The sequence below is a fragment of the Pithys albifrons genome, chromosome 13 (genome assembly GCF_047495875.1).
Source record: "Pithys albifrons albifrons isolate INPA30051 chromosome 13, PitAlb_v1, whole genome shotgun sequence".
Classification (NCBI taxonomy): domain Eukaryota; kingdom Metazoa; phylum Chordata; class Aves; order Passeriformes; family Thamnophilidae; genus Pithys; species Pithys albifrons.
The window spans coordinates 3,568,542-3,596,199 of NC_092470.1; the positions used below are offsets into that span (position 1 = coordinate 3,568,542).

General features: G+C 45.1%; 1 protein-coding gene across 1 annotated transcript; it reads right to left on the reverse strand.

Moving 5' to 3' along the window:
• ANXA2 (annexin A2) lies at window positions 1–27,600 on the reverse strand. Its single transcript, XM_071568938.1, has 13 exons — window positions 27,490–27,600; window positions 23,666–23,725; window positions 20,027–20,126; window positions 11,646–11,740; window positions 8,446–8,559; window positions 6,240–6,330; window positions 4,878–4,957; window positions 4,511–4,570; window positions 3,839–3,932; window positions 3,028–3,123; window positions 2,036–2,094; window positions 1,264–1,386; window positions 1–349 (listed from the first exon to the last, which is right to left on the reverse strand). Exons 2-13 carry the CDS (start codon window positions 23,711–23,713, stop codon window positions 290–292), a joined length of 1,020 nt encoding a protein of 339 aa, XP_071425039.1. The 5' UTR covers window positions 23,714–23,725; window positions 27,490–27,600; the 3' UTR covers window positions 1–289.
• Window positions 27,601–27,658: the final 58 nt, after the last annotated feature.

The window sequence follows — 27,658 nt, forward strand, 5'->3', positions numbered from 1 at the left end:
TTCATTTTTAATTATGTTTTATTAGAAACATGGCACAGAGAGGCAGGGCCTTTCACAAGCAGTGTAACCTGGCTCCTCTCTGCAGGGTTAGTTTCCAAGCTGGTTGGCACCTTGGCAGAGCTGCTGCTGGGAGGGGCACACACGGAGCAGGAAGGCACAGCATCGCAGGGCTCTGGCAGGGGTGGGGCAAGCCAAGGCTAGCTGGGCAACTCAGGTTTTTCTAGCATTACAAGATGAAGAGGAACAAAAAAGGCTTGTCTCTGGATTTGGGTTTCTCCCATCACAGTTTTCAGTCCTCTCCACCACACAGGTTCAGCAGTGCCCTCTGGTAATCCCCTTTTGTGTCTTGCTGTAAAGCAAGGGGGAAAAAAGCACAAAATACACATGAGGAACAGTCAGAAAATATGATGGTATATGCATTATATTCCAAACCTGTGGGACAGTCTATGATTCACAGCTGAAGCCTTGTCAGCCTGGAGGGGATTATCTACACTGAGTTTTACTTATGCATGAACTGAAATTATTTATCATTCTTGCAATACAGATGCAAGGCCAAGAATGGAAATTTTGGCATGAAAAAAGAGTAACACAATGAAGGGAAGCTGAAGGACTCAATTCTGTTCCTTGTCACTGATCACTGCAAAAATCATACATCAAGTTCACTGTTTTAAAAATTTGTTTATATTCTACAGCTGACACCCTTAGGAAAAGCTTCTAGTTTAAGATTTTTCTTAAAGATTTTCTGCAACTTCATTTACACAAGCAAGAATGCATCATATGGGGGTAAGTAGAAGACTAATTTTGAAACAGAAGCTTTTTACCTGTGCACCAAGTTAAATAAAATGTAGCACCTACAGACCCTGTCCCCTCACAGAAGTGGACAAAAGTCTCTCTAGCTAAAAAGCCTGTTCCTTGAGCACTGAAATGAAAGGGAGCAGCAACTCGCTATTTTCCTTCACCAATCACAGAGGAATTCTGTTTGGGTTTGGTTTGGGTTTTTTTTTATCTGAGGATAGGGACAGGTGAACAGAATTCTCCTTCAGAACATATCACTGACTGCAAAAAGCCTGCACATACTGCCAAGTGGCTGCCAGGATTTGTACCAGCTGTAGACTGTGAAGTCAAAGGTGGGTTTTTCAATACTGCACAGATAATGCTCTCACTGCAGCCCCTAAAACACCTCCCATGAATTCTAGTGGTACAATTAATCCAATTAACACAACTGCAAAGGTCCATGATTTTAAAAAAAGCTGAAAAACTTGCCTGGATGAAGTAATAGAGAGATTTTCCATATTTCCTCTTGAATTCACTCTTGATTTTCAGCATGTCGACCTCGCAGCGGGAGACCATGATCCGGATCAGCACCTTGTCACGGGTGCCCTTGCCCTACGAGGAGATACACACTGAGAACTGCAAGGGCTGAAAGGCATAAAGAGCCACTGTGCCTAATGGTGAGACAGCAAACTACAGGCAACCAAGATGTAGAAGTAAAGGTTACAGTGAACTGAATCTTCTAGCTAAGGTCATTATGATGACCTAGGAATTTGAGCAGGGATGTACCTTTCTCATCAACCTCCATGCACAAGCCAAGCTTAGACTGTAAGCAGCAGTTTTGGTTCACCAGGAGGTCCTCCTGGTGTTGCCTAATGCTTGTCACCAAACATTTCTCTTTCATCCCTTTTCTTGAGGAAGTGTTTAGAGGCAAATTGAATGTCTTATTTTGGCACTTCAATAAACAGTTTTTTCTGCTATCAGCTCTTGGTTACTTGCAACAGATGTGTCTAACTTTGCTAGTTATAATCTACTGATCTGATACTGGTCATTACTATGAGACCCTTCCCTGTATTTCCCTGTACCAGATGAATCTCAATAGAAGATTCAGGTTCATGACTGTTAAGGAATGGCTTTGGACAATATTAAGTATTAATTTATTCTCATACCAGTCATACATAACATGAATGAAAGTGTCTAAGGAACCAAAATTCCACAGAACAATGACAAAAAAAAAGTAGAAAGATAGAGCAGTCTTCCTTACCTTCATGGAATCATACAGCCTGTCTGCAAAATACAGCTGCTTGTTCTGAATGCACTGGACTGAAGAGAGAAAGAAGAATAGTTAACTGTCCTGCCCATACACAGAATGGAACCATTTTACAGATATGATAAGTAGTCAAAATAAGGTTTTCAGCAGAAGTTCCTCCAAAAGAGGAAATGACGAAATTATTTTCATCTGAGTTGTTCCTCACAAGTCTGGCTTAGCCTGTGACTGAACCACAAATGCTTCCATTCTGAGAAGGTATTTCCCTCCACAGCTGGTACCATTTCAGAGTGCCAAGCCTCCTCCACCCTTCCTTCTTCACTTCTCTAAGCAGCTTCTCTTCTGGAAACACTCTTTGTATGCTAATCCATAGGAAACCTCCCTTTGGAGGCTGAGCTTTGTTTATGTCCATTTGCATACAGAGCTCCCAGTTCACCCTTAGTCTGAAATGGGTTTTCCTCTTAGAGATCTCCCTCTCAGACATGGTGACACCCTTGTCATCTCCATCCCATGGCACAGTGCCAGCCTTGCACCTTCCTCCCCACTGCAGAGAATTCAGTGCCAAACCAGCTCCTCCACAGCCCCTGTGACCCCACACTGCCTGCCTGTCTTCTCTCCCACATTCTGTTCTCTCTCCAGCCCGTGTTGACACTGAATACTTCCTGTGCTCAGCCAGAGTTTCAACCTTTTTGTTTGCTTGGGGAAAGAAACTTTAAACCTTTGTGTCACATAAAAGTGGAACTAACAGCAGATCACAACACACAGGGATTTATTTTAATCTAGAAAGCGAAGTTTATATTTTGCAAAGGGCAAAAATCAGCTACTTCTCAACACCTGCAATATCCTAAAACACACTAGTGGATGCCATAACACCAGCACACCCAGTTTATTTCTCATGCAGCAGGTGAAGCTGGGCTCTGTCCTTATTTCCATGCAAGAGCATGGAAAGGATCCTACATAAACACAGTCTTTGCTTCAGGGTAACTCACCAAGATTAAGAAAGGCGTTCTCCAGATCTCCCTTGACCTCCTTCTTGATGCTCTCCAACATATCATATGGGCTGTAGCTCTTGTACCTGTCAAACACTGGCACAAGGGAGAAAACAGGTGAGACCAAGACCAGACCAGGAACTGGCAGAAATAACCACCAGAGGTAAGAACAGAGACAGCAATGCAGAGATGTGACAAAAAAATATCTACACAAGTCCTTCTGAGAACATCTAAAATACAGCCCATGTTTGTCAGCTCACAGTAAAGGTCCCATGCCATGGCCTTTTTGTTTTCCTTGAACATCTCCATAATCTGGAAAAATATCAGTTTAATCCTGTACTAGAATTTTTTGAAAAAATAGTGATTTAGATCTCAAAGAGCCTTCAAATGGCTTTTCCCATGTGCTTCTTACAGCAATATCAGAGCAGCTTTTGAGAGTCTTCGCTGTCAGATTTAAACACATGACAAAGCTAAGCTGCCCTGGCAGAGAGCAAAGAGCTAAAGGACTTCTCCATGTTTTCTAGACCTGTAACATTTTTATTTTCAGTGTATGTGACATAAAATTGAGCATTGTTATGCCTGTGTAAAAGAGAGCTGTACACATATTCAAAATGTGAGATTAAGAAATAAGAAATAAGTTTATTTTTTGAAAAAATTAGCATCTTCAACATTAATTAAGATTTATGACATCTTCTATGTTTTATGAGTGCTTCTTATGTTCTTTTCAATCATATCTGGCACAAAATAGTTCCCATTTTGTTGTAACTTTCTCTTACAGGGAAAAGAAATAAATGTGCCTCTTGAATAGTACCTTTCTGCAGGTGAGGGACACTTCTTTCAGTCATAATGTTGATCCACTTGGGGACATCAGTTCCCTTCCTCTTCACACCAGCATCATAGAGGTCCTGGGGTGAGAATGAAAAGCAACATCATGAAAATCAAGAGTTACACAAGAAGCTACTGCAGATGTAAATAATTTCCTTATTGGAAAAACAAGCCCTACTGGAACCTTGTCTGTGGGAGAAACAAGTGGCTGGGGAGGTCACCAGGACAACATCTATGGATCTAATCTGAAACCAAGACTAATTAATTGGTATTTACCTCTATCTACAGTTTTACTCTGTATGTAGTTCTGTTTCCCTCAGAACTGCTCTTGACAGACACAGAGTAACAAAGAAGCATCAGAAGCCACTGAGTTCATTACAATGTCCCTGTTTGTTTTTGTTGAAGGGTCTCTCTCCATGTGCCTGAAGGAAATACCAGAGAGTTTCTGCACAGGCACTGGTGGGTTGGCAGCCTGGGAAAACTGGTGACTGAAGGTATCAGGGTTGCAGGTGGCAGATGCACTGATGCCAGGCAAACAGTGCTGTGCAAGACAATCTGAAATACACAACCCCTGCCACAAATGCTCTCCACTGCCACAGCATTTACATGTTCAGTGTCCCCCAAAGCTTGAGCAACTGGAGGTATTTAATGCACTTACCCTGGCATCTTGGTCAATCAGCTCATAGTCGATCACAGAGGTATCTTCACACCTTTTGCCCTTCAGACAAGGAGAGCAGAGTTAAGCAGGGGTTTCAGAGGAAGTAAGCAGTTTGCTATGGGCATATTCCTTTCTTTTTGGTTTTCTTTAGATCAGATTTGCTCAATTAGTAACTGTAAGCTCCACTCCCACAGGAAGCTGCTGCTATCGATGCTGCATTTCTGCCAAAATACTTTGCCCTTCAACATTTGAGTTATTTTTTCCCCAAAAGTTGGTGAAAATACGGGGAATATTAGGAGTGAGTCAGAAACCCAGTTACCAAAGAGCAGTCACACCAGGAAAGGTGGGAAAACAAGACCAGACCTACCTTGGCCAGGGCAACCATGAGCTTGCGGAAGTCACCGGATGTGTCTGACACAATGTCCTTTTCCAGCTCTGTCTTGTACACTAGAAAACACACAATTCTTTTCAAGACCTACAAATACACCTTTACAAAGAAGACAGCTGCTAATTACTGTGTTTATGCACACAAACAAGCAGCTACAGCCTGGGTCACATGTGGAAGAGGATACAAGCAAATGCAAACTTGCCTACATCAAACCTGACACTGTCACCAGCCAGGAAAGGAGACCAGGAAAACCTGAGACTATTAAAAGGAGAGGAATGTTGTTTTAAACCCAATGTCCTGCTGGATCATTCTTAGCTCCCAATTAACCTTTGCTTGTTTGACAAACAGCTGTCAGGCCTTCTCATCTCGTGGGTTCATGACTGGGCCACTGCAATTACAAGTTGAATGCAAGAGACAAAAGCCTTTATCACAGAATCAAAGGAAGGCTCTGTGTGATTCTGGTCTGGTGTCTAAACATTTCCATTGCTTGCCAAGTGGTCATACTTTATCCTGCTACAAAATGACAGTCTGTTTTTATCCAACAGCAACCTCATGCCCAGCAGCAACATTCCCTTTGCCTACACCTGTTATTTGATAGTGGCCTTTATGAGTCCAGTGGCTTTGCTGGCCCTTGTGACTCAGCCACCCCTCGGCAGCACTGCCTGGCACCTGCTGTGCTTTGGCACACAGGGCTTTGCCACAGCTCAGCCTGTTTGTGCTGAAGCTCAGCTGGAAGCTCAGGCAAACAACGGGAGAGCTGCACTCCTGAATAAACTCATGTGGAAATACAAGGAATATTACAGGACAAGTACTGTTACTGAGGATGGATCTTGGATCACTCATATCTGCTTATGATTAACCATCAATTTTAGCTTCAATCTGATAACATAATTTAAAAAATTTGAAAAAGAGAATATATGCTTTTATGAAGTTTTATTTCATGTCTTTTCTGGCAGATCTACCTAACCAGCTTACAAGAAGCTTCAGCAGATTTCAGATTCAACCTATTTATTACAGAAGTCATCCTAGAATCCATGAATTCAACATCATTATTTCTGCCACCATGCACAGAATGCAAGTAGCTTATAAAAACCACTTATTGAGACAACTTGCACAAGTAGTAAATATTCTCTAATCTGTTTGCTACCAAGAAACAAGATGGAGCCACATCAAACACACACAGATACCCAGGACAGCAGCACAACACAGTAACCCATGTCCAGCTGCCAGAGGCTCAGAGCAGATGTGGGCAAGCTTTCTAATAATGACCCACTGACAGGAACTCACCCAAGTAACTCAGTGTAAAAACACAGTCCATGGACACTTTCAAAGTGAACTTACTTTCCCTGTAGACTCTGTTAATCTCACAAAGCTCCTGATTTGTTCGTGAGCAGATGATTTCAATGAGTGTGTCCTCATCAGTTCCCAGGCCCTGCAACACACCCAAGGTCCAGCCAGGAGTCAGAAAGCAACAGGCATGCTTACATGGTTTCAAAGTGTTTTAGAGACATCCTCTCTCCCACTCTAACAGTTTCACAGCCATTCAGGGGTATTTTTTGCCAGCTGCTCCTGAGAAACAATTGATGGAACATTTTTAGTTGCCAAATACTCCTCCAGCAGCTTTGAGATCCTGCAGATGTTATCTCTGTGTCTAACCTGCTGTGAGAGTCAAACACCCAGTGGCCTCCCAGCCAGCACAACTGAGTAAGACCAGCTTATCATGGCCTGTGTGTGATTGTTTTCTGCCCACTGGGAGCCCAGGAGGGAAATCTGGTTTTAAATCCTGTTAGGATGCTGGTTTGTTAAGCCCATCTGTAAGAGAATGTCATTTGTATGTGGCAAAAGTGGACATAATTTCCATAGGACTCCAGGAGGAGTAACATAACAGGAAAAAAATCTCATGCTGCAGCCTTGAACATGTGGAAAATGGAGGTAATTATGTGGAAAACTACCCTTTGGAAAAAGTGTCTCAGTTGAAGGGAGAAGAGAGTGGGACAAACAAATAAACAACCCACCAAAACCAAACAAATAAACACACAAAACCCTAAAAACACCAAAAATAAAAAGAGTAAATGCAAGAAATTTTATAAAAATGGCTTAAAGCTAAGAAAACTAAGAAAGTTTGCCACAGAATGGTTCTAACAGGTATCTGGTGAAGAAATGAAGGCTAACAACATCTATTATTTTCTAAATAATTTTAAGTATTTTGCAAGAATGTGCAAGAGAAAAGAACAATTAACTCCTCAATGATAACTTGCTTTACCCAACTCTGATGCCCATGTCAGATCTTAAAATGCTCTTATGTGTCAAGCCAAACTTAAGCTCAGGCAAACTCAGAGCATGTCAGTAGGTGCTTGGAGTTGGGAATAGCAGCCTCTGGAGAGAAGAGAATAGGCTACAGTTGTGGCTACTCTGAGGAAATTGCTTGGTCTTTGGGCTGTAAGTACAACATGAATGGTACATGGTCATCCTAAATATCACATATCAGGTTTAGACATTAAAAAAAATCCTCCCAAACCACTGAGATGATGGATCCACAAACGATGGATAACCTGTCCTTAAGCCAGGAGAGGGCAGCAGCTGCTTACTCAGACAAGGGGCTTGGCCCACAGTCCAAGAGTTGCCACGTGGGTTGAGGTTTTGGGGTTTTGGGGTTTAAGGGTTGGTGTGTGTACTGTGTGTTTATGCAGTGGAGGGGGTAGTTTTGTTTTCTTCATTGTCTTCTAATCATCTGGAGAAGGTAATCACTTTGGGGTTTTGTCATGTTCTGAATTTCTACAGACATATCTTAGTACTAATTTTTAATTATTTAGATTTTAAATTATTTTAATTATTTTTTAAAAATAACCTGATCAAGAACATTCAGAATTCAAGTGGTGATTATAGCTACAGTTCCCAACCCTCAGTTTGCTGACAATGATGAAGGTACTGGCATGAGCCCCTCTCCAGCCCTGTTCCAGCGGCCCACAGAGCAGGGATTTCTGAGCCAGCAATCTGTGCCACACCTGCCTGTGGCTGGAGAGGGGCAATACAGAGACTCCCTGCTGTGCTCTTTCTCCAGAGCCTTCCTTTGATGCCCCTCTCCTCGTGTTCTACACAGGGGCAGGTCTGGGACAGGATGTTCTTTCAAGATCAGCGATAAAATAACCCAGTAACTGGAAACTGCTGTTTCAGCCTGTAAATGGTAGCAGAGGGTTTAATGCTCCTCCAACAGCTGCTCTCTTAATGCTTTCTGTTCTGGGAACCTGTATATTGTTTCTAGGAGCATTCAGCAAAGCAGCAACCAGTCAGAGCAGCTTATCAGCCACTCCTGAACTGACAAGACTCATCTTTGCCTTAGAGAGAGGATTTCATGAGCAGTGAAAAAATCATATGGTTCCAGAATTTCTCTCAATTTGGTGCCTTGCAGTTGGACACTTAAGCTGTGGCACTAAAAAAAATAATAATCAGTGGACATGTTTGAAAACTGCAGCCTTGGATACGAAGTCCATACTAATTTTTGAGGCAGATATCAGACCAAGAACCTTATATATCAAAGCTTATTTACCTTCATGGCAGCTTTCAACTCAGAGGCATCATACTGTGCTGGTGTCTTCAGCAGGCCCAGGATCACTGCCTCCAAATGACCTGACAGAGCAGACTTGAGTGCTGCAGAAAGTTCCTGTAAAAATGGAGGGACAATGGAAGAAAAAAAAATTAAAGCTCATTTCTGATCTCCGGAGAATTTAACCTGCAGTGCTTAAAGTCTCCAAGCCTGCAACAGTGTTTCTTACACAATTGACAAGGAAACAGAACATAAAGAGCTTGCCTTCTGGGAAAGCCTAAGAAAGAAATTAGGGCAAAGGAGTTTTTTCTAATCCTCTGAAAATAAGAAGAAAGGCACCAGTGGCTGACAAAGTGTTGGGAAGCTCAGTGCAGACACATCTGAGCAGCTTCGCCCCAGTCCTGCAGCACTGAGGCTTTGTTGGAACTAACAAGCACAGATGGAGCTGAGTTGGACTCCCTGTGGTCACTGCTTCTCCATCACACTCCCAGAGTTTTCCCAGTGGCACTGTGTTATTTGTGAGGTTTTATCTATTATCCAGCCCTTTACTAGCTAAGGCCTTGGAAAACTGACTGCACAGTTATTCCATGGTAAGGCCCAGCTCCCAAACTGCTTAGCTGAAGAGAAACAAATCATCCCTGAGCACAGAAAACTGATCCCTGTCTTCAAGGAAACTCTCAGAAGATGGTAGCCAAAATCCCTACTGTTGTTGTCAGTCAGTCCTGGAGAAAGAAACAGCCAGGAATGTTCACTCACAGGATGCAGGCAAACCTGCAGCAAAGAAACTCAGAGGCCACGTCCCCTGATGGGTTTCAGATGCAACTGGAAGAATCCTAATTATCAGCTTCACTGTGGTGTATGTTCCAAAGGTGGAATCCCTGGGGTCAAGTCTGGGGTTCACCCAGATCCAAGTATTCCCTAAGCTGCAGTTAAGTCTGTAGGACTCAGAAGGGAATTGCTGCATTTCAGTTGCTGGTTTCCCCACTAACAATTAGTGAGCTGGAGAGAAGGGGAACAGTAGAGAAAGTGACCTCAGCTGAACTGCCAGAGAGATAAAGAGCCAAGGCATTTAGTTCACTTCCAGAGTCACCCATTTAATCCAGGGCACTAATCTATGCTGAGACTGAGAGGCAGGACAAGGGAGTGAATGGGGTGTGGGGCACCACCTGCTTTAGCCTGAGAAATATTTTAATACAACAATTGGATACAATGCCCTGACCTTCATTTGTGTGAAAACAGGTTCTTCAGACATAAGCTGAAAACAGCAAAGACACCACATAACTCAGTAATAAATTTTAGGGAACCAGTTGCCTGAAAAGTTGTGGCTGCTCCATCCCTGGAAGTGTTCCAAAGGCCAGGCTGGATGGGGCTTGGAGCAACCTGGTCCAGAGGACAGTGTCCATCTGGGGACTCCAGGCTCCCTTCCACCCCAAACCATTTGATCATATAATAAAATAACTGCAAGTAAACACTTCAAACTGAACCAAGCACCTGCCCTCATATTAGCAGGCTTGTGGAGGAATAAAGTCTCCTCCTCCTGCCAGGAAAGCAGGGTCTCCACCCTGCCATTCTTTGCCACAGCTCAGAGTGCTCTGAGGGAGAGGCAGAAAGCAGGAACTGGCAGGTATCCATTATTTATAAATAACAAAAAGAAAATGTTTTCTAAGTATCCCAGGTGAGCATCTGGATCTCAGCAGTTCATTTCAGAGTCAGGGATCACTGGTGGCAGCCAGAGCAGACTGGACACATATGAAGACACACATACAGAATGCCCAGTCTGCACTAGGAATGGGGAGAGATTCCTCGGGCTTACCAAGAGTTTCCTTCAGACACTGCTCAACTCAAAGGAATGAAAAGAGAGGTAGATATGTGACATTTAAAAATTATGGATAAATTCTGTAACAGACAAAACAAGCAGCCTAGAACAACACAAGACACTGACAACAAAAACTGCACAAGTGAGTTGCAAAGAAAACCCTGAGACACTGTCCCTGGAAGAGATACCTACGTGTCTTTTCATATCCCACTGTCTCCTCTCATGTTTATCTCTCCCAGTGGTTTCTACAGCAAATTCCCATTGTTTCTACAGACTGGTTTATTCTTTGGCACTTGCTAAACTTGATAATTCAGTTTGCTCTTGGGTTGCAGCAAGGAAAAAAGGCAAGAGAGAAACAGATAAAAAAAGTTGCAGTTTTTCTTGACAGTGCACTTTTGTGGTCATGCAAAACCTTTCTCAAAGCTTTAAGTGACCCACTGCACAAGCAGGGTGTGCTCTGTGCAGGGTTCTCCCAGTGCCCAGGGCAATGATGGCTGGGTGCAGAGCTGGGCACACATGCATGTGTCCAACCTGGCTGTGCCCTGCATGTGCCCACACCAGTCATGCATCAAAGTTGGTGAACTCCCAAAATTTAACTCTACATTTACATTTGGGTGCAGATGAGTATTCTGGGCTGCTATTGGAGGACTATCATTTGGGGTCTGGTAAACCTGAAAGAGATACAGTCATCATAACCTGAACTCTGTACAAGTTTCCTCTTCATCTTGGGCATGAGACTTCAATTATGGTAAGATCTCAAAACTTCAAAAGAGAAGAGCTCTTGCCTTCCAGACAGCAAGACTCATTCTGCAGAATTCTGCACACATTTTACAGATTTCTCTCCATCAATGGATCAGTACCTAAGGTATTTCTGACAGGATAATGGTTAGTGACAGTTCAACTCATCATCTCACTCTGTTCACATCTGCAGAGCTCGAAGCAGAACTGACTACAGTCCTTCCTCAGCTAAGCCAGCTCTGAACAGAAACAGAACACTTTCCTTATTTTCCTCAACTAAACAAACAAAAAACCCCCCAAACACCCCCCTCCAAAAAAACCAAAACAAACCCCCAAACAAACAAAAATTAATCCCCTAGAGCATCTCCCTTTCATCTTTTCCTTCAAATGGAGGCATTCCATGCCAACAACTCTTCAGGATTGTTTAGCACATTTCACCAGGGAATCCTGTGGCTCCCAGTGTGATTTCTGGAGGTGCTGGGAAACCACTGCCTGCAACAGAGTCAATCCCAGCTGTGCATATTCAACACCAGTCCTAAACATGGGCAAAGTAAATGCAACTTTAATTCAGGTGAAAAGACAAACCCTGAAAAATTGGACTGTCCACAAGAAAAAGATTCAATAATTAGTATTTGTTTCTATTTTTTACCTTTTTGGTTCTCCTCTGATAGGCAAAAGCAATGTCCTGCCTCTGTTCATTGCTGCGGTTCGTCAGGATGTTGATGATGGTCACCTCGTCCACACCTGCAGAGATGGAAGGCACAGAGTTAGAGAAGCTCTTTGTTCCTGCTCTCTCTGCATCCAGATGTTCTCTGACACTCCCAGCACAGCACATGTGCTGTCTGGAGCAGAGCTCACCACTCTGCTTAGTATTTGTCATGTTCTGGCCTTGAAGAAAGCACAACCAGTGACAGCCCAGGCTCTGAAATGGAGGCAGATCATGGTGAACACAGGCATGAACACACCTCAAAGTCTGGTTTGTGACCAGCTTTGCTACTCTGACTTCTGCCTCACTTGAAAGTCTGTGGACTTGTGTTCACAGACTCAGAATTCTGAAAAAAAGTCACTCGAGCACAGACTTTAAAACTGACATGAACTTGCACTTACTAAATAAAGGCCGTCCTGTCATTTCAGTGGAGTGTTCTCAATTAAGGCTTCTTAATAAAGCAGTTATGTTTTCTATTCAACCCATTTACTCCCTCACTTCCAACATAAAAATGGGAAATTAAAAGGATGTTTCATTCTCTCAGCAGCTCTGAGGCTCAGAATTCAGAAGGTTCTTTTGAAATCACCACTGAGAGGTCCATGCTGAGCTGTAACCAGCACGCCCAGAGGACTTGGATGCTCAAACTGCCAACTCATCTTTTAAACAAGTGAACTGCATATCAGTGAAGGTTTGGTTTCCAGAGCAGCATTCCAAATCCATGCACTTCACTGAACTGCAGGCTGAATGCAGGGAGAGCACTGAGATTTATTGTAGGGATGCATCCAGGGTTAGATACTCTGCTGCCAGCAGAACCCAATGCTCACCACAGCTTTACATCCTTCCTGGAGGGTCATCACTGCAGGTCAATGCATGCACAGAAAGCTTTGCTGTTGCAAGGGAGGCAGGACTTCCAAATGTTGGTTCCTAGACACAGCTACTTGCCACTCCATGTTCCTTCACTGCAGGAAGCATCTTGTGACTTTTCCACCTGCTCCTCCCTCTGCTACCAACTTGCACTTCAGATTCCCACTCATTTTCCCCACTTCACTTGCTGCTTTCAGACTGGATTCTCCCAAACCTGAATTCTTTGGGCTGGTAGTTCTTCCTCTGCTCACAATTCTCATCTGCAGCCTGGTCTTGGCAATTCAACAGATACCCCAGAGCCTCATTGGATTGGAGGCTTCTTGAGATGAACCTGAAACATCTGACTTGCTCTGTATCCTGTGACAAGGCTCCAACCCCAGGGACACAAATCACCACCCCCTGCCATCATCAGTGTCTCTCCCAGTGCTCTCTACAATGGAAAAGCCAAACAAGCTGTATGTATATTCCCTGAACTGAGCACTAAAATGATATTAAATACTTTCTCCTACTATGAGAGCTTATAAAGCTGCTCTTGCAGTCAATCTCCATTACTCAAAGGAACATGTTAGAAATGCAAGTTCCCCTGCCATGAGATAAAACAGGAGACTTCTTAGGTAGCCAGGGGAAAAAAAGAGCTGGAGTAACAAATAGAAACAGCAGTGTGGCACATTTGTACACTGAACACAGCTGAGAAGGTCAGCCCAGCTACATCTGCAGGAGGTGGTTGGAATTTCCAAAGGCCTGGGTGAGGACACACCAGTTGGCTCAAGTAAAATCTAATTTTTAATTTAATTTTCTAACTTCATTTAAAACAGCAAACACAACTCTGTTTTTGTAGGACAATTACAAACTTTTCCTTAGAATGCTTTGCAAAAAGAAACAAGTGAAAGAACTTGAGTCCCCTTTCCCAGTTCTCCAGTGCAGATTTGTGCCCCTGTCACTGAGCTCAGCCCCCAGGTGAAATGGGCATTTGAGCTCATGCACATTTATTGCTTCACCAAAACCGTGTGGATGTGCCACCCAAACACAGGTGGAGAGCAGCAGCACAGCTGGCAGGGATGGCCAGACAGCAGCACAGCTGGCAGGGATGGCCAGACATCAGCACAGCTGGCAGGGATGGCCAGACAGCAGCACAGCTGGCAGGGATGGCCAAACAGCAGCACAGCTGGCAGGGATGGCCAGACAGCAGCACAGCTGGCAGGGATGGCCAGACAGCAGCACAGCTGGCAGGGATGGCCAAACAGCAGCACAGCTGGCAGGGATGGCCAGACAGCAGCACAGCTGGCAGGGATGGCCAGACAGCAGCACAGCTGGCAGGGATGGCCAAACAGCACAGCTGGCAGGGATGGCCAGATATCAGCACAGCTGGCAGGGATGGCCAGACAGCAGCACAGCTGGCAGGGATGGCCAGACATCAGCACAACTGGCAGGGATGGCCAGATATCAGCACAGCTGGCAGGGATGGCCAGACAGCAGCACAGCTGGCAGGGATGGCCAGACAGCAGCACAGCTGGCAGGGATGGCCAGATATCAGCACAGCTGGCAGGGATGGCCAGACAGCAGCACAGCTGGCAGGGATGGCCAGACAGCAACACCTTCCTGACAGAAGGGTGAGCAGAGCTCATGAATGCAGGGACAGAGGAGACACCTGGAGCAGCTCTCATGGTCACACTCAAACATCAAGCCAAACCCACAGCTATGCTGTGTAACCCTCTGCTTTGGGCAGTTCCAGATGGGCTGGAAGGAGCTGAGAAGAGGCAAATTCTTTCTAGATATTGCATGTCTAACAGTGCATATTCTCCTGCAACAGAAAGAAAATGTTAACTAGTTATCTTCTTTCTGGAGAGCTTTTGAAGCAATTAGACAGCTCTGATCTAGAGGTCAGAACAAGCCCAGAGTTTCACCACAGGTCTCTCCATTTGAATAGTTTCTTTAACATTTGCAAGCAGATCACAATAAAAGATGATTTTTTGATTAAAAACCCAGAAAGCAGGGACTGGATCAGCAGCTACCAGCAGGACTCAGGTCCCTGCCAGAATCCAGCTACATTTATTTTCCCTACAACCCAAAGCAACTTCACAGCAACTTGAAACAAAGAACTGCCACAGATATTATAAAAATCAATCATATAAAATGTGAACCTTGCAAGAGGCCATCTAGGCCACAGCTGCACAGTCTAAAATTATGAGTCAGATCCCAAATTCCTTTCTCCCCCTTCACCACATCTTTCCTGCTGCAATCCTACCCTCAGCTGGTGCTGAGGCAGACCTACAGCAGTGCTCTGGCTCACACTGTTTGACCTGCAAATGATGTCAAAAGGCCCTGGACAGCCTCTTGTGTCTCAGTTACAAAGTCTGGGCTGCAAACATGCTGAGTGTGTGTCAGCCAGAACCTGCTCCTGCACGTTTTCAAGTGTTCCCACTTGATGAAAGAAAACAAATTCTCCCAGCCCAGAAATAGCCACACACACACACTGGGCCTTTCAGCCCTTGCAGGCTCACAGCATAACCCAATGTCTTAAAGCTTTTAATAAATACTACATTTAAACAATTCTTGGCATTCAAAAGAGGCAAAGGACATTTATCATATCCCAATTGTGATAAATTAGAAGGCCACAAGTGACTGCAGCCAAGTTTCTATGCATGGAAACATGAAGTTTAGTCACTGCTCTGGCATGCAGGGGAAAGGGAGTCCCTGCAAGGCCCCCCTGGGAATGCTGTGCATGGACAGGATGCTGACTCACATCTGCTGAGGTGGGGCAGAGCAGCACAGCAGCTCTAACACTGCTCTTTGTTGGTCAGTAAAATCCCTGCACACTTCAGGGCAATGGAACAAATTTATTTTCAATTCTATTCTGGCTAGGCAGATTTTATCACTGCATTTCTATCAATGGGCAATGGAAAGAAAAGACCTGATTAATAACAACTTCTCTTTTGAAGAGCCAATCTCGTGCCTCGTTAAGACCACAGTGTTGTGGCTCAATCAGCAAAAAAGAGGAAATGAACAAAACCAAGAGGATCAGATGGAGGATTTGATTTTTTGGTTTAGAAGGCACTGTATTTGAATTTCCCTGGGCCAAACTAACAGCACCAGCATTGCTCTGAACACCATGGATGATGTGGACAGTCAGGTAACTCTCTGGGACAAGGTGGAAACACAGCTAACAAATTTTCTTTTTGCATTTATTCATTCAGCTCATTTACTAGAAATCTGTTCTCTTAAAACTTCATTTTCAAAGACAGCATGGACAGAATACCAGAAGCTGGTTCTGTCCTGACAGATCTGGGCACTACAGACATCACCAGGGGCCAGGAAGGAATGGGATGGGAGCAGCTGCCCCAGCTCAGCCCCTGTGAGGCCTCTGGTACCAGCACAGCCTCAGGTCTGTCTGCCTGAGCTCATCATCTGCAGTGTCTTATTTTCCTTGGAAAAAAACCCTGACCCCACTGGAGTCAAAGGGGAAAATTTAGATAAAATGAGACTGCAGTTTCAGCTCTGCTATTTTGCTTTGCAAGATTTCAGCAAACCCAACCTTGTTGCCATGAGGTATTTCTTCAGTGATACTTTCAATACTTGGAATCTGTGACTGGTGCAGTTTGGTGGATTATTTGGCACTATCCTCCCTCACCAGCACACCAGCAGGTTTCCTCTACTTTTATTTCATAGCATTAACAACTCTGCTAGAAGGTTTGTCATGTTGAATATCCTACACCAACAGAAGACCCTTCTGTAGGGCTGAATTCACTGGTTTCCACAGGATCATTGTTTCACCAATTTCTGGATAGAATGAATTCATTGTGGATCTAGAATGAAATCATTGTGGATCTAGAATGAATTCATTGTGGATCTAGAGTGAATTCATTGTGGATCTAGAGTGAATTCAGTGTGGATCTAGAGTGAATTTAGTGTGGATCTAGAGTGAATTCATTGTGGATCTAGAATGAATTCATTGTGGGTCTAGAATGAATTCATTGTGGGTCTAGAATGAATTTAGTGTGGGTCTATGTTCTAAGCTCTTCCCTACAACAAACCTGTGTTTGAATTCTGCCAGTCATGGGAAAAATGGTATCCCAGGGGACCTCAATAAAAGGTTGCAAGTGACTTAACTACTCACAACCTGATCTGACAAAATTATTTAACAAGTACTTGAGGCACAGGAAGTCTCAGTGATAGGGAATGACTCAAACAGAAGAGAGACACTTCAGCAACTGTCTCTGCTAAAAGAACAATTAAAAGCAAAGCCAACATAAGCTCTGTTAGTGCTCTTGGGTTTCATTTCTTCTGTTTAGGCTCACATATGTCAGTGAATCTGCACACAGGGCACAACAGAGCTCTGTGCAGCAATCAAACAGCCTCTTGTCCTACACTGCAAAAAGCCACCATGTACAAAGGACATGCCAAGGCTTGAGCTGAATTCACTACAGAAACACTCAACAGCATAAAAATGGAATATGGCCATGACAGTCACTGCAAAAGGAACAAGGCAAGACTGTAAAAAGTTATTTCATTGTACAACCTCCAGGTTGAACAATTGCTGACTGCAAACTGATGTCACCTTGAGCCCTTCTTGCACACTCCCCTTTCCAGGCTGTTGGATTTATACAACCCCCTGACTTAATTCAGCTCCACTCAAAGCCCAGCAAAGGGCTGGACAGTGCATTTTATCCAGTATAGTGTTTGCAGATAGATCCAAGGCCCAATAAACACATCACAGCAGTTTCCACAGATCCTGCCCAGACAAATAGTGGCTAACCAAGCTCTGAGGATTTCATCTCAAGAGTGGGAATGAAGGCTGAAATATTTAGGTATTATGTATAACAGTCAGACACACTGCCCTAGATCATTGCCCTAAAACAAACACACAGCTGTTGTTTAGGCAGTAAAATAAGTTTTATCCATTTTACACACAATCATTAAAATGGAGATTGATGACTCTGGTTCTTGGAGTTTCCACAGCTGAGGAACAGCTGGATAATAATTTCTGTGGCCAAAGCTGCCTGCCTTGAGGGCACACACCATCCTTGCAGGCACTGTTTCTGTCAGGTATCCCCAGAGACAGGATCCCACCAGGTATCATTTCCTTACACTGCTACAAAGGACACAGTTGGAAAGGCTGCTTTGATGACTGAAATGCAGGTCCATTGGAGCATGGACAGACCTGGATTCCCAACACAAAGCAAAGCCATGGCTTCAGGTACCAGGAGTCCTTCATTCAGTAGAGAGTAAAGCCCCCAACTGCTTGGTTCTTATGTGCCTGTTTTTCTGAAGTTGCACCTCAACCACAAAACAGCTCCCATGTATATTTGTAACCTGCTATCTCTGCCCTTAAACAAAATTAACAAGTCAAATCACCCTTTACAATTCCATGATAAAAAATATGCAGGCCCTTAAATAAGTTTCCCTTTTATTCATTCAGAGAGTTGAAAATCATCTCTCTAATGAAATGTTTCCATTTCTCTTCAAACCAAGCTCAGCAAACCCCTTATTTTTGCTGGAAGAAAGTGAAAAAGCAACATGAGCTTGACTTTCCTGACTGGAAAAGCTTCTGTACTGCCCAGGACATTGCAATTTCCTTTTGCAATAATTAACAGCCTGAGTGTTCCAGTGTGTAAAGTTGTTCCCATCCTGCAAGTCTGATGGTATATTTGACAGGTTTAGATTTGCCCAACAATCAGAGCTGTAAAAAATTATTAAGTCTAGACAAAACTCCACATTCACACAAAGCATCTTCTGCCAAACATGACTGCATACAGGCCTCTGTCACAAGAGGATTTTTGAAAGGAAAAGCAAACAATAAATCACTCAAAATCAGAACTGAACCTACTTTAATAAGGTATTTCTCCAGTTAAATCTTGTAAAAGGAAGCCTCATTGCTCATTGGGGAGGGGAAATACTTTACATTATACAGCAAGTCACCCATGTGCTTTGTTGGCACTGATGGAAGACTTAGCATTTCTTTCTGATGAGAAACTATTTGGCTTTTAGATTCCTCCCTCTCCTGACATGTAGGGAGAAGATTAGAGCCCCACTCCACCCCTGTGGGCTGAGGGAAGCCTGGAGAGTGTGGCACAGCCTTGCTGTGTCCCAGAGCAGGACAAGGATCACAGCTCTGGGAGCACCACCCAGGAGTTACTTCAGGGCTGCAGCTCTTCCTCCCTGCACTGTGGTGGTTTCAGGACAGCAGGAGGAGCCTCCCTGCCAGCCTGGCTCAGAGCAGCAGACTCTCCCTTTGCCCTGCCCCTGAAATGCTGCAAACCCATCTCAGAAACCAGTTTCTAGGGCCTTCTTTGACCACAAATTAATACCAGATACATAAGCACTTTGTTCAAAACCCAGTGTTCAAACCACCCCGTGCAGCTGTCTGGAGAGCTGAAAGGCAGAAGGAACATCCATTCCAATAATCCAGAAGAAATCCTGGATTCAGAGCCTGGTCCCCACTCACTACCACAAAAGCTGACACTTCATTCTCAGTGGCAGAAAAGTAGAATTTGAAGTACTGATGAGTCAAGAGAGAAAAAGTGGACACTTCCAGTGATAACCTGAACAAGGTTTTTAAGGTTTGTAAACTGAGCTTGGCCGTGGCACTGAGTGCCATGATCTGGTAAAGGGTCTGGAGTTGGACCAAGGGTTGGACTTGATGATCTCGGAGGTCTTTTCCAACCCAATCCATTCTATGATTCTATGATTCTAACTGTCACAGGTTTGGCCTGGCTGTTGCCAACCCTGGACTGGCCCCCCTTCCCCCTCCCAGAACCTTCCCAGCAAAGGAAAGGAAAAAAAAACTGAAAAGAAATGCACTCTAAGAAACTGAACTGAATAAAAAGAATAAATTATATTTTCTAACATTTACACTGTATACACAGTACGTGGGATCCCACCCCCAGGGGAAAGGGAAAGGGAAAGGGAAAAAGGGAATAGGGGACTGAGTCCCTGGAAATTGAGAAGAACACAAAACCAAACCAAAAGAAACAAAAGGATCAGACAAAACACAACTAAAACCCTCAAGGAAGGGGAACAAATATGAAACAATCTCACCCAGGACAGGAGACCCATGAACAACCAGAGGGACCAGGCTCCAACCACCTCCCACCAGCTCCTCAGCCAAGGAAGGGAGAGAGAGCAACAAAAACCACTCCCCCCCTGCTACATGGAAGACAGGTATGGAATACTTGTAACTTCCTTAGGTACAATGGTTACTGGGGAAGCCATGGGTCAAACCATTACACTAACCCATGGCTACAAACTGAAAAGCTCATTCCAAGCTTGCTTTTACAGGGTTCAAAGCCTAACAAAGTCTAAATTTCATCAGTGAGGTCTGGAAAACCCAACACCTCCTAAAACAGGTATCTTTGAGTGAGGCTGTTAAACCTTTGGCCTTGAGGCACAGTGTTTTCCCTGTTCCTGCAGGCCAGCCCTCTGTGCTGGAGGCAGAGGGGCAGCCCCAGCCCCCCCGGGCTCACCCTTGGTCTTGATGGCGGTTTCCAGCGCGGCGGCGTCGCGGTCGGCATCGAAGTTGGAGTAGGCCTTGACTGTGGCGTAGGCACTGGGGGGCAGAGAGTGCTGCGAGGGGAAGGGGAAAAGGAATTCAGAGTTAAACTGTGTCATTGCTGCACTGAATGATACACGTGGCTCTCACTTAACTGGTGTTCTGCCAAATGCTTGAATACCAAATTGTGAGTTCTACTGAGAGCCACCAAACTCTGCTCTGTATTGTGCAGAAATCCACTGGCAGCCATGCTTATTATAACACACAATATATACAAATAGACATTATATTGCTTGCAGCAAAACCCTACCATATTCCAAGTTTACTCACTAAACCCCAATATTTAAAATATGGAGTTTTCTGGCTAGATCTGAAGGAGAATGACTACAGAAAACTAATTCAAAGAAAGTAAAACTCTGAAGTATTTTATATTTGAGGCCAACAATTAAATCTGGATTACAGGCTACAAACAATAATAAAAAAACCCAGAGGGAGATGGAAGATTAACTAGTGAGTCAGAACAACTTTTGTGCCCTGATGCACTTTAAAGATAACACAAACAAAATCTTTCTAAGCTTATAGTTCTAGAAGGCAGAAGTTACTCACAATCTCCTTTTGAAACTCTGCCTGAAGGTTTAAGCAGCACTAAGTTAACAAAACCAAATGACATTCCAAATTACCTCTGCTAAGAGTAAGAGGACTGGACTTGCAGGTAAGCTCACTCAGTAAACAGACACAACATTTTAGGAGTTACCAGATTTTATCAGCTGTTTATTAAGGCCCTTCCTGTGGATTGCAGCTTCACACAGAGGGACACCAGAGCAGAGATTCAACTCTCCTCAGCTGCTGCACTGTAAGCCAACAGTTTGGTTTATCACCTCCCAGGGGCAAGTTCAGCTAAACCACAGATTTTCATACAAATAGGTGAGAAATAGGCACAAATCCCACTCTGCTGAGTTCAATTTAGAGACCTAAAGCCCTGGCAGAAAGGTGTAGTGACTCACACCTGAAACTGCCACAGCTGTTTCCTGAGAGAATGAACAACTAAGCTTTCTTGGAACGATCCCCAGAAACCTGTTTCTGTCCCCACCTCCAACAGAAGGCTGTGTTCATGAACAGGCCTAAGCTATCTTAATATCCCTGGAGAACAGTTTCACATGCAAGTTATTGAGAGGAGAACTTTTATCTAAACATTTCCATGGTTTCTGACTACACTTGCCTCTCCCCTGTGGAGGTCACGCTGTCCTGCACAGACTCCTCTGGCAGCAGCCACTGTGCCTTCTTGAGACAGTCTGTCCTGTGCTGTGGGGATGGGAATCAAAAAGGCACTGGTAAACTGAGCCATCCTCTGTAGGCTCTTACCATTAGCTCAGCCCAGCAAAGTGGCCCCAGGCTGGCCCACAGCCACACCACAGAACACAGACCTTCCCATTAGCAGACCAAGCTGGTAACAGAAACAGTGAGTGGGATGTGCGAGGCAGCCCCAGAGGAACCCGTGTGCTGAAGGATCCCCAGCCCAAGGCACAGCCCATCTCCTGGCACTGCTAATTGCCCAGCACTCTGGAGAATCCAAAGCAAGTCTCCTGGAGACCTCAGCAGAGGAGGGCACGTCTCCTTCCACCCAGCTCTAAGTATTTCCTGAGTGATTTGGAGAGTATTTTATGGTAAAGATGACATCACACACTAACAGAATACACTATATTTGCAATTGGCAGCCACCTTTGACTCTGTCCCTCCACCCAAGGCATGCAGGAAGTTAGATTGTTTCCCTGACACAGGTTCTATCAGGGTGATTGCCTGTGAAAAACAGCCATTTAAATTCCAGCCTGTGGGCTCGAATTCCTCTGGTACCCTACAGTACCACAGGTACCAGTACTGGATGATTTCAGACAAGAGCTTTCCCCACTGATTTTGCATTTAGTTCAAAACAAAATTCACTATGATGTGGCAGTAAAAGTCCAGCTAATGTGTAACTGAACCACAGTCTGGGCCAAACCAAAGCAGAGAATGTTTTCTCCCTGAGCATTGTGTGCCTCAGAGATCCCCCAACTGTTCTGTGTCCTCTGGGCTTGACAAATTTAATCCTACTGGGAAGGATGAAGCTTGATGGGAAAGCAAATATCACTAATAGGAAAGCTGAAGAGGCTTCATTTCTTCTAAAAACACCAGGACTCTTTCACAATACCAAGATCTCGGTACTCTGAGAATCTTTCTGTACTCTGAGGGACAGATGCAGAAAGTGCAGGCTCAGATCAGCCTCAGCTCAACTCCACCCTCTCCTCAAAGGAAGGAAGGCTGAGGCAAGAGGGCCAGTTCCTTCACCCTGAACCAAACCAATCTCTGTCCCAGTGATGCAGAGCACACAAGCTGTTATTGCACAGGTCAGGACTTGGGTTCAGCCTCCACCATTCTACACCCTCAAGGCTAAACCCTTGATTTTTAAAGAGAGAAATGGGTGGTCAAATGGTGTGTTTAATGTCAGTTAACCTGCTGGATCACTGCCTGGGGGAACTGGTCAAATGCTTCAAACAAGACAGCTCCTCAGTAACTCTGGCTTCCAACTCAGACCTACAGAACAAACAGCTGCCTGATGCTTCTTACACTCTGGGCCAGGGTTTCTGATGGAAATGCTGGCATGGAACAGTTTCAAATTTCATTCTTTCAACTACTTGTAAGCATTAAGGAAGAAACATTTCTGCCCTTGAGAATAGATTGCCTAAATATTATTCTGACAGTAATTCTCCTGAAGCACTCACAGCCAAGAAAGCAGAAGACTTGGCTGCCTTTGCAGTACAAAACCAGTTCTGCCACTTGCCCACAGTGCACTGGCCAGTTCTTTGCAGCAGCTCTTTCACAAACACTGTCTGGCATAATTCATTTCGCAACAAGTAACAAAAACTGGCAAAAAATTTCCTTGTACTGAGCTCAGATCTGGAGTTACCAGCAATAGGTACAAGCACAGCAAGTTTATGAGCAACATGATGAAATAATGCACAGACAGGACTCACTTCTTGTTCAGTGACAATCACAGCTCACAAATTCGTGGCATGATGTGCTGATATCACACTGGTGACCCACCATCTAGTGTTGCAATTTAAGCAATCAAACAAAGACTGTGGCTTTCTGGCATTTCAATAAAACAATAAACCAAGTGCAGATGTGATGGAAAATACACAAAACTAAAACAGAAAACAAGTTCGAGAAAACAAGTTTTTTCAAGACATAGTTTGGTTTTGGTGATAACCATTACAGGAATAAAAGCCCCAATATTTTTATTCTTCTCAAGTAATGTTCTCAATTTTTAATTAAACAGTAAACTCCGATGGTATCTGCAAAACCAAATATCATTCCATCTGCTCTTATCACCCTTAACTCACTTGTTCCTCATTAAATCCAGTCACCATATAACTGTCCTAAGGTTTACAGCTGTTTGTGGATGAACAGTCATCACTGCTGACTGTGTCTTTAGTCAAGGAAAGTTTAAGTAGAAGCCACGTGTGGAATCTTGTGAACTGCACAGCTCAGTACAATTGTTGGCACAGAGTCCCATAAAAGAAACAAGATGTGACATTTAAATAAAACAAACTTTTCTTGTTTAGACAATAATACTCACATCTCCTTCAAGGCTGAGCTTGCTTAAAATTTCGTGAACAGTAGACATCTTGAAGGAATGCTGGAGGAAGAGAAAAAAAAAGACAAAGTAGACTTAAATATATTTACAGTTACATTTGGTCTTGAAATGCTGCAGTACTTAAAGTGACACCACCCAAGGGATCTGCCAATCCCAAGGCAGGAAGCAGATTTAGGAGTTTCCAAGCCACACCACTAATAATGCAACAGTGGGAGGTCTTCATCCTATTGCACAATAAAAATTCCTTCAAGAAGCATTTTAAATACTTAAACTTGGGAACTGGAGAACCCTCAGAAACAGAACAGACTAAGTCTGCCACTCCTACCAGGAAAATGGTGCAGAAACATTACAGACTGGTCCAGCTCAAGGCCAACAAGCAGCAGCATTTCAATCAGACACTCAGTCCCTGAGGTGCTCATGGAATACAGTGGAACTATTTATTTTCATGCAGACATTTTACAAAATCATAACCCTGTTTGATCCTTAACCCAGGACTTTTTAATTATAGCTCCTGTAAAACAAGAGAAGAGCAGAGAAATCATTACTTTTGGCAGGTATAGCAAGTGTTATAAGAGGCATCAACACAATTACACAGCTCTTGCAGTGTAACTGCTGCAATCACCCCTTGCCTCACCTAGAACACAGAAAGAAATATTTCATCTTCTGAAAAAATCCAGGTTTAAGGAACTAAAGGAACTTACTTTCAAGGAAAAATTAAGATTCAAAGGGAAAGATGAATAAGACAGAACAAAAATCACGGTCATGCATCGATGCATTTGAGAACAAATCTTCTTCAGAGCAAAAATCCAAGCCAGCCCTTTAAAGACAGGCTGCAGAATTTGTAATAAGCTGTTGGAGCTAAACCTTCCTGGTTACAGGGGATTGATACATTACTGAGTTATGAAATTCTTGATGTTTACTCTTAATAAAATGAAGAGCCCAAACAGTGAGACCTTTGTACTCTGACAGTATTTCAACCAAAACTGAGGATGAGCAACTGAAGTCCTTTGGTTGTGCTTGTCACAAAGAAAACACCAGTGAGAGCTGAAGCAAAGCAACTGCAGTATCATCTTTCACATTCAAAAAAAAATAGAATCACTCAACAGCTTTTAGCAAGACTGCTGTTTCTAAATCCATTAAAAACCAACTGAAATAGGCTTGGTGGAAAAAAAACTTGATCAGAGTCCAGGAACAGGACCAACACACCCTCAAGCAGGGCTGGAACTGGGAGGTTCATATCACCAGCACACAACAAAGCCAGAGCAACCCTGTGCCCATCACAGAGAGCTGGCAAAGGGAGAATGGGAGGGTTTGCAAGAATCGTTGCAGAGAAAGTTCTTTACTCAGAGAACAAACACCTCTCTTGTCACATCCTGCTCTGTAAGGCACTTGGATTTGAGAACAGGCTCTCCCTGTTCTCTGATGGACTGATTCTATCTGATGCAGTTTGGACAAGTTCTGCATGGGTTTGAACAGGTAAACAGAAAATACTTGCACTGACTTGTTCTTCCTCACACTGGCAAATAATCAAATTTTACCTTCCAGCTGTAAACTATTAATTCAATAACCCAAGGCAAGTTTCTACAACCAATTTCTAAATCCATATTATGCAATTCTGAATCATAATGTTATTCTGCTAAAAGAAATGGCATGTTTTGACCTCGACCCCCACAGAAAGCACTGGTTTGCAGATCTGTTATTACACTGGCCCAGCCTGTCTGCACCACCTTATCCCCATAACTGTTTGGTAACAGAAGAATGTGTGTTTAGAAGCAGTCCCATACCTCAATTCCCAGGGCAGCTCATATACATTGCAGCAGGAAAACCCCATGTGATCCATGGAAAACAGTTTCAGGTATGTACAAACAACTGCATTGCTCAACAAGCAGAGTTAGCATTTTAAGAAGCCCTTATTATACTAGAGAGAGATTTGACCAAAGGGTGTTCCCAGGCATCTGAGCCAAGGAAACGGCATCCCTGGAATGAGGGAATGGAAACTCTTGCATTTGGAACACATTTGTGCTGGGTCTCCAAAAACTGGGGCAAGGCCTGTCAACAGAGGGGATGGGGCAGATCTGCAATATCTGTTGGAAATGAAATAAGGACTCAAAGTCAGTCATTTACATACAGTGCCAACCAAAAGTGCAAATAAGCCAGGCTTGTATCTCCCCAGATCACCCAATAAGGTTTAGCAAATCATTTAAAGCCACTATTTGGAGGAAAAAGATCAGCTTTAAAGGAAACAATTTCAGAACCCATTAAAACCACACTACCACAAACATACTTTAACCATTCTCTTCCACAGACACTGCTAATAACAACCAGGATGTTCCATTCCAGGAAAAATACTATGCATATACAAAATTAAGGACTTGTGCTTCTTCAAATCCAAATCATTCTTCCTTCTGAAACTTTACAGAAAAATCTGTTGTGTTTTGGGGGTTTTGATCCAGGCAAACCATACCACATGTTAACTAATGGGAATTCCACTCCCTAAGGCTGCTTACAACAACCAGCTCCACCAACAGAAGGCACAGGGGGATGAATCCCCCAAGGGCACAGAGGTTCCAGGAGTCTTCACTCTTGACCTGCGTGTTGGGGTCTGCACATCTCTGTGCAGACACAGCGTATGAATATGAACATAAGAAGTGAAGTCAAGCAGAACTAAATAAGCACACAACTCACTTCTGCGTGACTATCCTGAAATCACTTCTTTCAGTTAAATTACATGGCAACATTCCTTTGCTCTGCCCCCCCCCTCCTCTCTCTCTCTCTCGGAGGAAGTGGTGTCCAAGCTGACTCACAATCCAAGAGGCAGCGGCAAAATCTCAGCAATTCTGCTCTTGGCCAGGGCAGGGTGGGCGGGAGAGCCGCGCCCAGGCCTGGCTCTGCGAGCCTGGTCCCGCTCAGGGTTCCGCGGGGGAGCGGACAGGCAAAGCTCGGCTTAGCGCTGTCTGTCCGGCAGCATCCCCGGTCCGAGGGGTCCCCGTGCCCGCCCGGCAGCACCCCTGGTCCAAAGGGGTCCCTCTGCCCGCCCGGCAGCATCCCCGGTCCGAGGGGTCCCCGTGCCCGCCCGGCATCACCCCCGGTCCGAGGGGTCCCCGTGCCCGGGCCAAGGCGCAGCCGCAGCGGGGCCGCACCCGCAGCCGCACCTCGGGCAGCAGGGAAGGGGCCGCCGCCCCGGGCTCGGGCGGGTCCCTCCAGCCCCGCCGGGTGAGCACCGCCCTCAGCGGCCGGCGCAGCCCGTTCTCCGCAAGGCTCCGCGCTGGAAAGTGAATTGACAGCACCACGCTCAATCCAGCCGAGCCCTTGTGCAAAACAGCGAGGAGAAGAAATGAGTATCTGGGGAAGTTTGGCTAAGTTTAGGACCGGTTCCTCTTTCCGAAGCGCGGCCGCCACACCCAGTGCCGGTGCGGGGCTCACGGAGCTCCCTGAGGGCAGTCCCGCCGTCCCACCCTGGGAGCGAGCACAGCGAAGTACCGCGGACAGGGCGGGGGCAGGGGGGCAAAGCGCGGCTGCGGGAGGGCGGCAGCTACAGCAGTCCCCGCAACAGCCCCCGCAGCCCGACCCTCGTTCCGTCCTGCCACAGCATCCTCCGCAGGGCATCCCCCGCAGGGCATCCCTCGCAGCCCGACCCTCGCTCCGCTCCTGCCACAGCATCCCCCGCAGGGCAGCCCCCACTCCGCTCCTGCCACCGCATCCCCCGCAGGGCAGCCCCCACCCCGCTCCTGCCACATCAGCCCCCGCAGCCCGACCCCCGCCCGGCGGTGCTGCCGCTCTCTCTGCGCTGCCCGGCGAGGTCTCACCTGGCCGGGGCCGGGACTGGGCGGGCAGGGCGGCTGTGGCTCGGGAGCGGCTGCGGCGGCTCTGGCAGCGGCTGTGGGGCCCGCGGCGGCCCGGGCGGGGTTTTGTAGGGCCGGGCGGGCGCTCCCGCCCCGCGTCCCCCCGGCGCGGCGCTGACTCACCGGCCGCGCC

What these genes read in the sequence shown, in the direction of transcription:
- ANXA2 (XM_071568938.1), bottom strand. Translation starts at nt 23,713, where the DNA reads ATGTCTACTGTTCACGAAATTTTAAGCAAGCTCAGCCTTGAAGGAGAT. An exon ending in AACCGCCATCAAGACCAAGG is followed by an intron (nt 11,741 to 20,026) that starts GTGAGCCCGGGG and finishes CCATCTCTGCAG; the next exon opens with GTGTGGACGAGGTGACCATC. An exon ending in GAACGCCTTTCTTAATCTTG is followed by an intron (nt 2,095 to 3,027) that starts GTGAGTTACCCT and finishes TTCTCTCTTCAG; the next exon opens with TCCAGTGCATTCAGAACAAG.